Raw genomic sequence first — 17,442 nt, 5'->3', positions numbered from 1 at the left:
TTAAGAATGTGCCTGGACTCTTTCTGCTGCAGAAGTTTCTCCTTGTGACCTCCCCTGTCCGACAGGGACATTGTTTCTAATCCCCAAAATCGCAACTGTTTCCAGTCTCCATTGTGGTAGGCCTCCATATGTTTTGCAACAGCGTTGCTTCTGTCTTTGTGTACTGTCGCACGGACATGTTCTAAGATACGTTTTTCTCAATTTGCAGATGGTGCTGCCGATGTATCTTAGTTTGCAGGGGCATTCGATCATGTACACTGTGAATTGGCTGTTGCATGTTATGCATTCTCTGATTTGCCACATCTTCTTGTTGGGCATTGCTATTTCTGTAGTTGGTTTGGCGATGTCACACGCTTTGCAATTATAGCATTTAACGAAGCCCTTAGTTTTTAGCCACAATTTCTTCCTTGTTGTTTTTTTGAAATGGCTATGGACCAATTGATCTTCTAAGTTTTTTGCCCTTCTGTAGGTAATGACCGGATGCTTACCCATTTTTTTGCCTATAACTGGATCCAGTTGTAAGATTTTCCAATTTTTTCTAAGGATTTGATTTATCTTTTTGGATTCCTGACTATAATTCAGAATTAATCTGATTGGTTCTTCTTCTGTTGATGCCTGATCCAATTTCTTTTTCAAACAGTCCGATCTTGTTGTTTGATTGGCTTTTTCCCAGCATTTTTGTACAATTTTTTGGTTGTATTTCCTCTTTTGGAAACGTTTGATGGTATTCATGCTTTGTTTATTCCACTCTGTCTCCTCACTACAAATTCTTCTCAGTCGGAGGAATTCCCCGTAGGGAATGCTGGAGATTAATGATTGTCGGTGGAAGCTGGTGGCTTCTAGGGTTGCATTCGTTGCTGTACTCTTTCGGTGAAGGGTTGTTTCTATGTTGTTGTTGTTAACATATACTTCCGTATCCAGAAAGATTGCCTTCGTTTGGTTTATGGTATAAGTGAATTTTAGGCACGGGGTGATGGTATTCAATATTGTAAAGTATTCCAGAAACTTCTCCTCACTCCCATTCCACACAATGAAAAGATCGTCTATAAACCTTTTCCAGGTTACAATGTGTTGGGTGAAATCCTGATATTTTTCATTCCATGCTATTGTCTCCTCCCACCATCCCATAGCTATACAAGCATAGCTTGGGCTGAAGGAGAAGCCCATTGCGGCCCCATTCTTTTGTCGGTACAGCAATTCACCAAACATAAATATGTTGTTCGTAAGTATGTTCTGAATCATCTCCATCAACATGTCATTATGGTCCTTATAGTGTATATTGCGTTCTTTCAGGAAATGTCTGCATGCGTTCAGACCCAATTCATTGTCGATATTGGTATACAATGCGATCACGTCCATAGTGATCATAAAGAAATTAGGTTGCCAGGTCAAATCTCTTAGAATATATAGGAAATCCGTAGTGTCTTTTATGTAGGATTTCAGTTGTTTTACCTGGGGATTTAGATAGAAGTCAATGAAATTTGCTAGAGGTTCAAACAAGGATCCATTAGCTGACACAATCGGTCTCCCTGGTGGTCTTGTGGGGTTTTTGTGTATTTTCGGCAGAAAATACAATGTTGCCGTTTTTGGGAAGTCGACTGTTAAGTATTTCTTTTCATCAAAGTCTATTAGGTCTTTCATTTCCCATAGATGTAATTTTTGATCCAATTCTCTTTTTATTTTATCCAGTGGATTCGTTTTTAGTTCTTCATAGTAATGGGGGTTGTTCAGTTGTTCCATGGCTTCCGCGGTGTATAGGTCCCTGTCCCACAACACCACATTCCCCCCCTTTATCCGCTGTTTTTATTTCAAAGCTTTGATCATTCTTTAGGGACATTAGAGCCTCTCTTTCTCTTGGTGATAAGTTGTCATTACATTTCATTTTTGGAATTTTATATAAATCATGGGTAACTGCTTCCTGGAACATATCAATTTTGTTCCCTGGTGTAAGTTGTGGGTAGAATTTTGATTTGGCCTTCAAGTTGCTGGTTCCAGCTCCCAGTTGGGGTATTGCTTTGTTTAGACTAATTTCTTGTCCTTCTTCTACATTGAGGTTCATTAAAGTCAAGTATGCCTCTGACTCCTTTACTTGTAATGTCGATGTTGGTTTTGGTTGAATTTTTGCAATTTTAGGTTTCTTTTCTCTTTCCATGAAGAATTTGGCTAGTATGATTTTCCGAATATATAGGTACATATCTATTCTTGTTTGAGCCATATCCATCCGCTGGGTTGGACAGTAGTTTATTCCTTTTTTCAGAAGTGAGGTTTCTGCTTGTGTAATTTCTCTTCCTGAGAGATTTATTATTTGTAGTTCCTCATTTATTTCCCCTTCTTCTGTTTCATTAATCTGGTCTCCGTGCCTACTTTTTCGTTTGTAGCGGTTTCTTCTCCGGCTTCTCCTTGTTGGGGTTTTGCAAATCTGGATTGCCATGGTCTCCCCCTTCCTCTTGCTCTGCCACGTGCATTTCTTTGCGCCCCCTGATTTTGTTCCCATTGGCGTTGTGTGAGAACGAGGCGCATGTCCCCTAAAAAAGCCCTTTGCGTTGAGTCTAAGTTGGAATCATCCTCACTTTGTTCAGTTGATGTGAGGGACGACATGCTGGACGATGAGCTGGTTGTATTTACCCTTTGTTGTTTGAAGGGGTCGTACTTGCGGGCGAAAGTAAAAATTGGTCCCTGTGCGTAATCATTGGCATCCCTTGCAAATTTTGTCTGTTTTCCTAATCTCACCACTTCTTCATGCTTTTCTATCTGTTTGTTTAAGTCATCTTTGAATTTTGTCATTTCTGGGTTAAGTTTCAAGGTTTCTATTTCCTTTTCTAATGTTCGCAATTGTTCTTTTACTTTTTCCAGAGCGATCTCTATATGTTTAACTAATATCTTGATTAATCCCAATGAGGAATTTAGTGTATGTTCCCCCCATTCTTGGAGTAAATTGTTTGTTGCATCTTGTTGACTGGGCATCAAAAGTATACATAGACCCCTCGGGACTCTTTCCACTTCCAGATATGGCAGTTTGATTATTACATTTTATAATCCTAACTGACTCAGGGAACTAGGGAGAAAATCAAGTTTAGTATGCCTGAACTCAGAATGATAAAATGCATCTTTTAGTGAAGTTGGTTTTAACATTCTGTGTTTGAAAATACGACTTTTAGAAAGTTGGTATTTGCTTGTCTAACCATCCAAGCCTGCCTCTGCTAGGTTATGTATTCCTTGTCTGGAGTTTGAGTGACAGGGGCAGGGGCATTCTTGGAGACAGGGTGATTCAGCACAGGGCTGAATAGAGAGATCTGCATGCAGATGGGAGGGAGGAGTTGCACCTGGGAACTGAAAAGGGTTGTGCTTTCCCTCCAGAATGCTGGATCCACCTCCTGTGGTGTGTCTGATGTCCCCGGCCTGCACTGTGAAAGGAAAGAAGGAGTCTTGTCAACAAAGTGCTCCAGGACTGACCAGAACTGGTTTGGACTAGGCAAAAGCCTCTCTGCCTTTAGAGAACAAAGAGAAAATGAGTATAAAAGAGGGGACAAAGACACCAGAACTTTAGATACCTTTTAGGAAACAAGAAGAAACCTTTGTTGAGGAGAGGAACCAGAGAGGCTATCCCTAAGAGGGAGATTAGTTCCCATGATTTATTTATTTCCGTTTTATTTAGTTTCTCCCATAATCAAATTTTCTCTTTTGTGTCATTTTTCCCTTGTTCTTTACTGACTTCTGCGGGTTTGTTGATGTCTCCTTTTTCAAACATCGTGACAATATGTTCTTTCCTTTTGGCATCCCGTTTATCCATGTTGTGCTTTGTTTTTATGGATTCCCCCTCTTTCGGATTTATTATTGGTTCAGATTTGTTTGTTTTAACTGTGTGTTCAAAGCGACTCTGTTTTAACGTCTTTCCGTGAAAATGATAGTACTTTTGTCACTTATTTATCTTGCTATATCCACATTGGGATATTTCATGTTGCAAATTTGAAGTGTTTGTACTGCCGTATTTTTCGGGAAATTCGTATGCCACGTTAACCGGGTTTCACTTCTCATGTGATATGCTCGTTTGTTAAATCAACAGTTTGTAAACTCGAGTTCGTTCAGCAGTCGTACTCGGCGGTCACACACTCTTACCTCGGTATCGGCTTGCCGCGGCAGGTGTGGGTCCGCTCCCTTCCGTCTGCTGTTGTTTCTAGAGTCCGTTCAGTATTAGTGCACAAAATCCACCGGTGAGCACCTCAGGAAGTCAATATCTTCAACCATATGACTCCCTTTCCTCTCCCGATAGGCGCTGCCGTTGTGGCCGCGTTACTCCTGCGGTTGAGCCCAACCGCTATCAATCCCAACAACGTTTCCTCTCCCCGAGAAAGCTTGGAGTCGCACAAACAAAGTCGTAATCCACACTGAAAGAGTTCTTATTTTTTTATTCTTTAATCTTTAATCCATGGGGTATCAAAGCAAAGCAAAAAACCAACGCGTTTCGACAGCCTCCGCTGTCTTGGTCACGGTTAGCTTGTGAAAGAATATGCTCACAACTTATAGGAATCAATCAAGTTTCAAATCATACTCACTCCCCCAAAAGAAAGATAAAGGGGTGTATCTAAATTCAAGATGGTTATTTTTGGCCACTCCCACTCCTTTACAAGGATTCTGGGTGATGTCGTTTTTTTTTGTATATCATTAACAAATGATGTGTTAACTTTCTCATACATTTTTCCAAATATATATATATATATAGATATATAGATATATATAGATATATATAAAACTATACTTTGCACAACTATATTACTATATTTCTGACGTCAATATTTATTTTCTGATATATTTGTACTTACCACCAAATATAGGATGTTGATATTTTTGACATCAATATTTATATCTCGTAATTGTGGTACGGGGATATTTTAGTCAGTGAACCATGAGCCAGCACAGCAAGGTGCTTTGCTTCACTACACCAACATTCTATATATGAGGGCCTAAATCTACCCATGGTTTTCTTGAACAAGGGAAGAAAACTGAAATGTAAAAAGACAGCTTATTACTATTGCAAAACTGAAGTAGCTCAGGCAGACTCTAAGGGATTCAGGGCTCCCAGGAGCTCAATAAATTGGACATTTGATGCAAATTTAGGGGCAGAGACATTGAAAATCTGTTTGAGTCCTCCCGAAAATATCAGCTGTTTAGGAATATTGTAACTGAATATACATTACAGGTTCAACATGTATGCTTCTTATCAAGTTACCAGGTTAGATCTAAATTGAGGATTTATTGATGAGTGACTTATTTCCAAAAATCTCTGCCCCAACTTCACCCTACCTAAGTGTTTCACGGAAGAGTTAAATCCAGTCATGCCTTTTTGTTTCCACACTAGCTGAAAACCTGTGCTTCTGGCAGGCCTGTGAAGATTTGCGGTCCGGGGACCAGTCACAAATGACAGAGATGCTGGATTCGGTTTATCAGTGAGTTGAATAGTGATACTTTTTGTGTACATGATGTTTTATATTGGAGATTTAGATACCTTTGGTGGGTGTTGGGATTTAGGTGTAATGCTTCTTAAAGGACTCAGAACCACTTGCCAAAACAATGGAAGGAAGGATACAACAATCTCCATTATGTCACTGTATCTATGTTATTACAACTCACATTTACACTCTTCACCTACTTCAGAGAACAGAGAATGATAACAAGTGAAAGTGGAAAGGATACTTATTTTCAGGTTTTATAATCATGGAGTTGCTGAAAGCTCATGCTGTTTCTGAATATCTGTGCTGGTGAAGAAAATGGGACATATCAATAGAAACAGAAACCATGGTGAAGCAGAAAAAAGTAGTGAGGGTGGATATCCTTTACTGGTGCCTACTCTCACACTGTATGTCTATTTCAAGTGATGACACCCTGGGTCTTGATTTTATAGAAACTGGTAGACCTGTCCAGCTGCAAGACAGAAGGCATAACGTCAGTGCATAATACCCGATAAGCCTCAAAGAACAAATAACACCTGAAAGAAGGCTTACCAGATCCAGCAGAAGATGCTGCTAGGAGGAGCCAGGAACCGACCTGCAATTCAGCTAAGACCCCTGGACCCTACTTAACAGACTTGTAACACTTCTAAATACATTGGGCTAGACAGACCAAACAATAGAAAAAGGCACCAAAGGGACTTACAGGAACCAAAAAGGAAAACATAACAAATAGTGAGGAATGTATAATGTGTTCAAACTATCACAAGAGCCAGAGTAGCCAACACAGCCATGAAACTGGTTGCCAGCCACAGAACTAAGTCCATGGGTTCTAAATAGTGTTGTAGTCCTCTTGACCTAGAAATTACTCCATCCCAGGAGGTGAGTGTGCGTAATTAAATTAAAGTTTAGTGGTTTGCTGTTCCCACCTGCCTAAGTTATCATAGGCTTTTCCTCCAGTGTCTGTCATCTAGCCTGAATCCTGACAATTATAAAATATAATAGGCTCAAGCAAGAAGGTCTTAGATGGTAAACAAATGCTCGAATGCTGTGTAGATAAGAGAAACTTAGATGATATTTTGCCCCACACAATAGAGGAATATTTTGTTGTGTAAAGGACACAACCTCTTCAACATTTGCAGAAGCGTACCATAAGCTTATCTGGAAGATGTTTTTTCCATGCTACAAAAGGATGATTGAAACTCAGCACCTCAAAAAGGAGACAAACACTTCAGATTTGAGTTAACGTTTTATCACCTCATTTTGAGAAAACAAACATCCCATTCTTAATATGGGTGAGTCAATCACCTTGTATCACCTCCTTTTAGAGGAGGTGGCAATTCCAATCTTCATTTGAGGTAATGTACATACTATCTCCTGGAGATTCTGCACAACTCCTGCTCCACTCCTCCAAAATCCTAATCAATAGAACAACCTTTTAATTGGTTAGGCACATCCCAGTTGTATTCTACCCAACCACATTTTTGGTTGTAAGCATGTTCCATACTTCAAGGTACCACCTCAATTCAATAGCAAATTCCCTCCTTACTACCTTACAGACAACAGCAACCTGTGTGCTCTATTCCTTTAACTTAATTGGGCAATGCAACACCTCCTTGGCACTTCAAACCCTTGCCTGTAACTACCTTCTTTTCCGGTTCTGCAGAGGAGCATCCTCCTCCCTCCAGTTTGGAAGGTTCTGAATGATTTCCTGAGCCTCACAGAAGTCCCACTCTGAGACTCATTGAACCATCATGACAATCAAGAGAGATTTCTCAATGCATCTTTGTTGCAATTGGTTTCTGCCCATTTAATACAGCCATATGTATGGCGTTTTGGATCACCTGGGTTTGGACTTTTTACTGTAGGTGAGTCTCACTGCATGTGTCTCACCCATGGTAATCACATGAAAAATGGACTGTACATGTTTACTCCCAACGTCCACCTTTTAAGATAAGTCCACTGCGTTGTAACAAGGGTAATGGGCACTTGGCTTGTTACACAGGTATTCACACTGCAAGTGAGAGACTACTGTCATGCGAAGCCCAGTAACTGGCGTAGAGGGAACTTTACAGGATTAGATATTGACCTGTGGTTGGCCTTATTATGGCAGTGTACACTAATAGGGAAAGTCAGTGTGATTTACAGTTTTGTTTGTGGTAACACATAGAAATAAAACTGCCTTAGAGCAGAGTTTTTGCGACCTTTTTGCCTAAAGAGACCAGAGAATTATCAAATTGGGGTTTAACCTGTGAGGGGAAAATCAATTCTGCAAGCACAACAAATCTATCTGCACAAATTATTGATCATAAAGAATTGACATATTTCCCTGCCTCAGCTCAGGATCAGAGCCCTGGCCTTTTGTCACCCTGCTAGGCCAAGGTAATTATGGGAGAGGAGTTGGCCTAATGGCTAGGGCGCTCGACCTCGGACCTGAAGGAACTGGGTTCCAGTCTCGGTAACGACGCCGAAACCTCCTGTGATTCTGGGCAAATCACTTAATCTCCCCGTGCCTAAAATGAAAGTAAATGTAACGTAACTGGAAAAATATGTAAAGCGCTCTGATACTTGATTCGGTTCGGGTCTAGTTCGCGCTATATAAAACTCTGCAAAAAACAAAAAAAAAAAAATTTATATTTCTCTGTAAGCAGCAAGAACAAAAGCCTCCCCACTCAAAGGGAGCAATTATCATTGCTTCAGTCAGCTCCTTGGCAGAAAAGGAATGGGGTGGCATGCTTTTCATAAATCAAGCAGCTCTCCCACTGTACAAGGGATGGTCCTGCCCAAACCCACTGAAGAAAGGAGGGGCCCATACCTCTGGAACCAAGACAGGAATGGGTTCCCCTTTGAAAATCCAGTGAGAAGGGTGCTGGCAGTGATATTAGCAAGCTGAGGCCCCTAGCGGAGATGCGACTACTGACTCCTGGATAATGCCATTTTTAACTACCCAGCATGCTGGGCAGGAGGGTTGGGACAGGGGTGGAGAGTAGTCCCAGGCATAAAACTCTGCTCTCCTCCTGCAGTTTGTGGAATTCCGGCACTCCGCGCTCCACAGAGGAAAGCGGAGTTCCTTAGGTCAAGCTTTTTGTGCTTGACATGCAGCTGAGAGGCTTCAGGTGTGGATTTTCTTCTCCAACTGGCCGTTGGGGTTGTTTTTTTTGTGTGCAAGAAGCCTTTTTTTAAACTTTTTCTTCAAACAGGTAGGAAGTGCCCCAGAGAATCCAAATTGCTGTTCCTGGCTCCTAATAGCGATTTGTCCTTTGCCCCTTTCCTGGTCACTTTTCATTGGGATTTGGAGCTGGAAGGATTACTCTTCTTGTCTGCTATATATATATATATATATATATGTATATATATATATATATATATATATGTTTCCAGTTTGGCTCCGATTTTGCAGACCCCTGGCGCTACTTCGCTTCGGTGCGTTGTCCTCGGCTGAGCCCAGCCTTAATTAATTGTGTCCAACTCTCCTTCAAAGAAGAAGAAATGAAAACGCACTCACGATGTCAGTAGTAGTTTCCTTCGGATTTTATTTACCAAATGGCATTCAGTTTTTCAGAAAAAAGCACCGACGCGTTTCGCTGTGCACACACAGCTTTCTCACGGTCAATACAAAACACATTAGAGAGCCCCTCCTATATCAGTAGGGAGTCGCCAGAGAACATTTAAAAAAACGTCACTTCCTTGGTAATTAATGGAGGTGATGTGGGAGTTGTAGTTTGTGTTGTGAATTACAGACTGTTTGTTTGGATGCTGTACATTAAGCGCATGGATGTTACATATGAGTTATGCTGTCACATTTTGGCCATTACATTACCCAGTTCTTTCAAAAGCGCAGGGTCGTCTTTTTCTAACCGCTTTTAAGCGCTGCACATAGTACAAATCTTGACAAACCAATAACCATTCCTGCCTTCTAGTGGGCAATTCATTTTGTTATTTTTCACTGTTTTTTACTCTTTTATGCCCTCCAGTGGGCATATTTGTATACTGTGCAATTATTCCCATTGCCATCTACTTCTGTGACAAACATGATAACTACTATCACATCATTACATTTACTCTTAGTCTCGTAAGCCACATTCCCACTTATGTTTTACAATCTACTGAATACTACTGTCCGTTCTGTCTATATTTGAAACAAGGGATCATAGTTCATAGCAAAGACCCAATTTTCATAGATGTACATAAAGTTCTTCACTTTGATTAAGACCTGTCGGAGCCATTGTCCTGAAATTTAAGATGTGTCGTGACTCACGGCGTCTTAAAGTTTTTTCTCGATCCCCCCCTCTTTCATGTGGGAGGACTGTTTCCAAGGCATAGAACTTGAGAAGTGGGAAGGCACTAATCAGGAATTCGAAGCATATTTCCAAATTCTAAATTCCACAAGTACCAATCTAAGATTCACATATAACATCGACAAAACAAAAGCCATATTCCTGGACACGGAAATTTACATTCACAATGGACGAGTAGAAACTACTCTACACAGAAAGGAGACTGCAACTAACTCAACACTGCATGCAAGCAGTTTTCACACACCGTCGGTCGTACAAAATATTCCATATGGGGAATTTTTAAGACTGCGAAGGATCTGTTCGGAAGAAAAAGAATGGAAAAGGACAAGCTTCGAAATGGCACACAGGTTCAAAAACAGAGGATATAACAAGAAAATCATTGAAAGATGCTGGAGAAGAGCTAACAACAAAAGAAGAAGGGAAATACTCACATCCAAAAAGGAAAACACTGAACTTAACGATAAAAAAGATGACAAAAAAATACGATTGATTCTAGACCATACGAGGGAATCTAAACAAATCGTGACAATCATCAGGAAGAATTGGAAATTGTTACAATTAGACCCTGTCACAAGCAAAATAGTGGGCAAGCACCCGGAGGTAACATATAGAAGATCAAGAAACCTTAAAGACAGACTGATACAAAGCCATTTCAAAGACAACACCAAGAAAAAGAAAGGCATACAATGGATGAAAACAAAAGGTTTCATTAAATGTCAACATTGCAAGGTGTGCCAAATAGCGGTGAATAAAAAAGAAGTGACAATGCCGAACAACAAAACATGGAGAATAAAAGAACTAATAAACTGTGTAAGTACTCATGTGGTATACGTGATAGAATGCCCGTGTGCACTCAAATACATCGGCAGCACGAAAAAGGAATTAAAGAAAAGAATCCTGGAACATGTGAGAGCGACAGTAAATAAAGACCGTAATAATGCTGTGGCCAAACACATGGAACAATTACACAATGCAGATTGGACACTTCTCAAGTTCTATGCCTTGGAAACAGTCCTCCCACATGAAAGAGGGGGGGATCGAGAAAAAACTTTAAGACGCCGTGAGTCACGACACATCTTAAATTTCAGGACAATGGCTCCGACAGGTCTTAATCAAAGTGAAGAACTTTATGTACATCTATGAAAATTGGGTCTTTGCTATGAACTATGATCCCTTGTTTCAAATATAGACAGAACGGACAGTAGTATTCAGTAGATTGTAAAACATAAGTGGGAATGTGGCTTACGAGACTAAGAGTAAATGTAATGATGTGATAGTAGTTATCATGTTTGTCACAGAAGTAGATGGCAATGGGAATAATTGCACAGTATACAAATATGCCCACTGGAGGGCATAAAAGAGTAAAAAACAGTGAAAAATAACAAAATGAATTGCCCACTAGAGGGCAGGAATGGTTATTGGTTTGTCAAGATTTGTACTATGTGCAGCGCTTAAAAGCGGTTAGAAAAAGACGACCCTGCGCTTTTGAAAGAACTGGGTAATGTAATGGCCAAAATGTGACAACATAACTCATATGTAACATCCATGCGCTTAATGTACAGCATCCAAACAAACAGTCTGTAATTCACAACACAAACTACAACTCCCACATCACCTCCATTAATTACCAAGGAAGTGACGTTTTTTTAAATGTTCTCTGGCGACTCCCTACTGATATAGGAGGGGCTCTCTAATGTGTTTTGTATTGACCGTGAGAAAGCTGTGTGTGCACAGCGAAACGCGTCGGTGCTTTTTTCTGAAAAACTGAATGCCATTTGGTAAATAAAATCCGAAGGAAACTACTACTGACATCGTGAGTGCGTTTTCATTTCTTCTTCTTTGAAGGAGAGTTGGACACAAATATATATATATTCACTGAAAAAACCATAGGTTATAGACCATATATAGTTAGGAATTAGCATTTACAAAACCTTGAAAATTCACTGAAAAAACCATAGGTTATAGACCATATATAGTTAGGAATTAGCATTTAAAAAACCTTATTTTACTCACACAAAACCATTGAAATTCCATATATAGTTAGTTGTTCTAACTATATATCGCGCACCCGCAATCCACTGCTGATCATGTCACATATTACATCATTCATGACATGGTCAGTGACATCACTGATGACATCACTGATGACATCTCAAATGACATCACTGATGACATCACTGATGACATCTCAAATGACATCACTGATGACATCACTGATGACATCTCAAATGACATCACTGATGACATCACTGATGACATCTCATTTGACATTACTGATCACATCACTGATGACATCATTCATGTGATAATACGATGAACCTCTTCAGACTCTAATATAACCTTAGATACACTCAGTGTAAACACAGACTCACAGATTGTCATTCATCCATGAAGTTACACACACACCTAGTCAGTCATGCAAACAATCAATCACACCTCCATTTTCCCAACTATACAGTTATACACACCTTATTTATTCAAACATATACTAAAACATATTTACTCTCTTATACAATCCTGGATACAAGTTCACAATGATGCATACAGCCACTCACACATTCACTGGCTCTTATGCACAGTTATTTATATATGTCAAGTCTCACAAGTACTGTGTTTTACATATGTACTTACTTTGACATGTAGCACTGAGATATCCATTCACTCACCAATACACTGATGCACACAGTCAACCGCCCATACAGCTGTTTCCACATGCACTTTTGAACCCATACATCTAGTGAATCAACTGCTCACACATCTATGCACAGAGTCATACACCTCCCAGCCACCCACACACACACTCAGTCTCCCATACAAATACTTGGGCAACCAATCAATAACCCATATAGTTACTCATATAGCTACTAAACAACACATGCAGCAGTTTTCAGAACAACAGACATAATGATGCACAAATTAAGACAGTTTAGTCACTAACCCATGCACTCAGTGAGACACATTTAATCACTCACTCATACAGTCAGTCATGCACCTACTAAATCCTTCATCCAGACACTTATACATCCACTCAAGACATATTTTAACTTTACAGAAAAATACAGTCACTGGATGTTGTCATCAGTGATGTCATCAGTGATGTCATTTGAGATGTCATCAGTGATGTCATCAGTGATGTCACTGACCATGTCATGAATGATGTAATATGTGACATGATCAGCAGTGGATTGCGGTGCGCGATATATAGTTAGAACAACTAACTATAGATGGAATTTCAATGGTTTTGTGTGAGTAAAATAAGGTTTTTTAAATGCTAATTCCTAACTATATATGGTCTATAACCTATGGTTTTTTCAGTGAATTTTCAAGGTTTTGTAAATGCTAATTCCTAACTATATATGGTCTATAACCTATGGTTTTTTCAGTGAATTTCAATGGTTTTTTAATAGCAAATATCATAAGCTGTCGAATGTCAAGTACGTGGTAAGTAAAAACATTTTCGTGTTTATGCACACTGATCTGCTTTGAATGCTGCCCCCCACCCCTCATTTCTATTAGGAGTACTCTCTCTTTGCAGATAGTGAAGGGTAGTTAACGCAGCCCTTTGCCCCCTTTGTAATCCGTCGTGCCTGCTTCTCTCTCCATTTGATTGATTGTTCTCTTTGGTTCATTCTCTATTTACAAACAAGCACAGAGTCGCAATACTCTGTTTAGTCTTTGCAGATAGCGAAAAATCGTGTAAAAAAACAAAAGGAATCGAGCAAAATCAGTAGGCCACTAATGGGATCTCTTTTTGACCTCGCTAAAATAGAAACATTAGGAACAACCTGTTGAAAATAGCAATGCGTATGTACATAAGCGGCGTTCATTTGTGTTCACAGTACCCCTTGTTGATTGTTTGAATCGAGCATTGAATTGTTCGAAGTTGGTTCTCTTAAGGATCTTCTCTGCCTGCAAACGAGGAAGAATAGGAATATTCTCTCTCCCTTTGCAGATAGTGAAGGGTAGGTAACGCAAGCCTTTAACACGTCGTACCTATTTCATTCCTCATTGATTGATTGATTGTCCGAACATTGACTGTTTGGGAATTAGTTCTTTTTGGAGGTATTCCCTGTTTGCAAATAAACGTAGGAAAATCTTTGCAAGTAGTGAAAGGGTACGTAATGCGGACCTTTCTCCCCCGTTGTAATCTGTCATGCCTATCTACTCCCCACTGATTGATGCACCTGTTTCACCCGGACCATTTACTAGAGATACGTCATCTGGCCCGACCAGAGAGCACCCCTAGTGAAAAGGACATATGCAATAATAACGAAGTGATCACTGTATCCTGTTAACAGAAACTTTAGCATGAAACAACCTGGAAAGAAAAGAATAGGAAAACGAAAATCAGTAGGCCACTGATGAACATGAACTTTTATTAAACAACGAACAAAGAAACGATAACATAACGTAATGATAAAACCTATTAATGTCCTAGAAACAAGAAAACGTTAAAATATGCCAGTGGTGAGAGACCAGAAAAACAGTAAGAGAAACCAAATCACCCCTCGCTGTCCCACCGCCTGCCACGCCAAAAAAATCGATAGACTAGGGAAAATGCAAGTCAGTAGAACATCCGCCCCCACTCTGGAAACTTCCAAGGTGGGGCAGGGTTGCGGCTACGCCCAGCCGGGAGCAGCCCATATAAGGCAGGTCCTGCTGCCACGCCTCGGCCAGGAGATCCTAACGTAGGGTGTAGCCGGAGGAGAGGCCGAGGCCAGCGGGACCCGGCCAGGGGATTGCCTTTACAACGCTGAACAGTTGCAGGGGGGGGGGGAATGTCTCCTCGACCCTCCCCTCTCTCTCCCAGTCCGGCCGCGGTGGCCCTTGAGAGTTGCAGGTACTCCCGCCACATGCTCTTCCGGTCCGGCCACCAACGGTCGGGGGGCCGAGGCCGACGGGATCCGGCTGCAGCCGATAAACCAAGAAACCCGTTCATGGGGCCAGAGCCAGGGGCGTCCGGCCGACATCTACCGGAAGCCCGGCCCGAAGACGGACGGGACACTTCTTCTTTCATGAATAATGGCTGCGACAACACTGGGGGGGGGATGTCTTGCACATGCCTCCGACCCCCCCCCCCCTCGTCCTCATCGCCTGGTCTGGCCATAACAAATCTCAAGCGAGACGCCGTGGGGTGCACTGGGAGGGAGAGACGGTGCGAACAGGCCTCTCCCGCCTCCCCAGGTGGAGGCTTCCCAGCTGCACCCTCAGCGCTCCAGGCGCCCGGAAAAGGGTTCTTCCACTGTGGCCATGCTGCAACGTCTCGCCCGGCAGGGTGGAGCCCGTCCGCTCATTTGACCCCGCGATCGCCAGTAGCTACCGAACTCTCAAAATGGCGGTCGACCTGGCAAGAGCGGGCCCAGCATAAAGAAATGGCCCGGTCACTGGTTGACTCCACCACCGTAGTCCTCCACGACCTTGAAGATTCTAGAGGAGCCGCGGGAGTCTCCGACCCCCGATGGGGAATGACTGCCATGATCGCCCGTGGAGTGACGAAACTGTATCCGCGGGACGTCGGCGCTCCCATGCTGGCGCCAGCCTCACTTTGAATTACTAGAATCCTGCAGACCTCAGTTCCGGTGAAAGCACAGTGTGACCCGGTAGGAAAAATTGTTGCACCCCCTCCCCTTTTTGACTGATAGTTCAAACCACCGATCCTTTCCTTTGCCCTTTTAACGGAACTTTGGACTGCCTCCCCCTCTTTTACATTTTCTAGAGAAAACAAAACATTAACCACTACATTAGCATAGCAGTTGACACCAGAACTGTTTTCAAATTTAAAACCAACAACATCTTCAACAGAATCCTTTTTGTTTCTGCTGTGACCCTGCTACAGCACAGGCATTGTCCCCAGCAGTAATTCTGCAATGCCGGCAAGAATAGCTGTGGTGCCTACTGGACTCACTCACCCCCGCGGCGCCCCACGCCGTTATTTGCTGGGCGGCAACTTACTAGACATCACTTTCGTGCCATCTAGATTTCAGCGCGTTCTGCTGCCTTGGAACTATTTGCACAACAGACCGCTACTGACAAGAATATTTCATTATTGGTGCTGTCAATTTCAATAAATCTATTGGATAATTCAAAAGAAATTGCCACGGTCTCTTCGTTGTTTAAATGTTTTTACTGTTTTTGTTTTGTTGTATATATTTATATGTTATTAAAGTTTTATATTCCTACTACTTTGTTGGAGTGCTATATATTTTTAATGTGACACATAATTGTAAAAACTTTGATGTACAAAGAGTCATTCCTGGAATCTTCCGCTTCAGGCTCGGTCCCCTCCCCAATCACAATACAGGCTGGTTTTCAGATAGTAGGAACACGTGTGGTGTGACGGATCTCATCGGGTGTGGGCCTTGATCTACTATAACTCCTTTGAAGAGGGGTGATTCTTTACAGCTGGGGCCATAAACTACATCTGCAGGGCTAGGTGATAGCCTGGACAATCGGACACAGAGGAAGAGGAGTGTCAGAGGGTGCGGTAGTGAATAGGGCGAAAGGGAGGTGTCGGGCGGGCACAGAGTGTGATTCTCAGGGAAGAGCAGCGCAGATGGGGGGAGGTTTATTGCCCATGCATAAGACAGAGAGCGGGGGTGACCAGTGCCTGGGGAAGATGCTTGCGAGGGTGAGGAGCCATGCTACGAATCGACAGCGTGCAGAGAGTGGGTCTGGTCAAGACATCTAAAATGGCTGCCGTGCACGACAAAAGTGTGGCATTTCAAAAAAGGCAAGATGGCGCAGACAATGTTTTTCAACACTTCCTCATTTCCTTCGAATCAAACGTTAACAGACGTTGGGGCATATTACCAAAGTTAAGCGATATTTATCGCTAACGATGCTTACCAACGAATTTTTTACCGCTAAGCATCGTCAGAAATTATCGAAGATAAACCTTGCTATTATCAAGGTTTATCGCAAATGCGATAATAAACGGCCGCAATGCATGAATATCGCTAAAAACTCAGCGATATTCATGCATTACCGAGCTAATGCTCTTAGCCATGTTATCCACCTCCCATTGGATAACATGGCTAAGAACTGCTCAGGGCAGGTGTTACTTTTTGGAGATATTCGCGCTTAGCGCGAATATCTCCAAAAGTTGGTAATAGGAGATAGATATCTTGCATGTTGTAATGCAAGTTATTGTGGTATATGGAACTCATACCATAATCTCTCAGGAAAGCAGAAACTGATCCTTTTGGGACCGCCTAAAAAGGCCTAGGGGGTGAGGAGTACTCTACTTTGCCCCCTTTTCACGTTCCGAACTATTTTATTTTACTCTCTTCTGTAATTACACAAAATAGCAGCGATAAGATGCATCGGAGACACACAGTGAGAGAAAGGAGGCCGGAGATGAAGAAGAGATGTCAAATACACATAGGAGATAATATAGTGGCAGAAGGGAAGTAAATATGAGTAAACTTACCATGTAACATAAAAATGTTGCACTCTATACTATGTCTCATTTTATACTACAATCACTTCGCTACAACCTCATAAATTAAAAATAAAAATGAATAATGTCTCAAACAATTTTTGATTTCTAAATATAAATGTATTCTTCAGAATTTTCTAAATTTGAAAGAACTAGTAACATGTCCTCATCAGCAATTTCCTCATGAAAAGTCTGCAATGATGATTCTTCTAACTCTATGGTCTCCAAACATTCGATAAATTCGCCATCAACAGATTGATCA

The 17,442-nt window shown here is 41.5% G+C and overlaps 1 protein-coding gene across 2 annotated transcripts in view; it reads left to right on the top strand.

The window, feature by feature from the left end:
* The window catches only part of RGS11 (regulator of G protein signaling 11), a 2,073,835-nt gene that overhangs the window by 1,637,524 nt on the left and 418,869 nt on the right, over positions 1 to 17,442 (top strand). For both annotated transcript variants that reach the window (XM_078664273.1, XM_078664274.1), the window contains exon 14: positions 5,357 to 5,444. In XM_078664273.1, coding sequence (XP_078520399.1) covers positions 5,357 to 5,444 — 88 coding nt within the window. The remainder of the gene's footprint in view (positions 1 to 5,356; positions 5,445 to 17,442) is intronic.

The sequence above is a fragment of the Lissotriton helveticus genome, chromosome 10, assembly GCF_964261635.1.
Source record: "Lissotriton helveticus chromosome 10, aLisHel1.1, whole genome shotgun sequence".
In the NCBI taxonomy this organism is placed as follows: domain Eukaryota; kingdom Metazoa; phylum Chordata; class Amphibia; order Caudata; family Salamandridae; genus Lissotriton; species Lissotriton helveticus.
The sequence above is the reverse complement of the archived record's forward strand: the minus strand, read 5'-3'. Positions and strand labels throughout refer to the sequence as shown.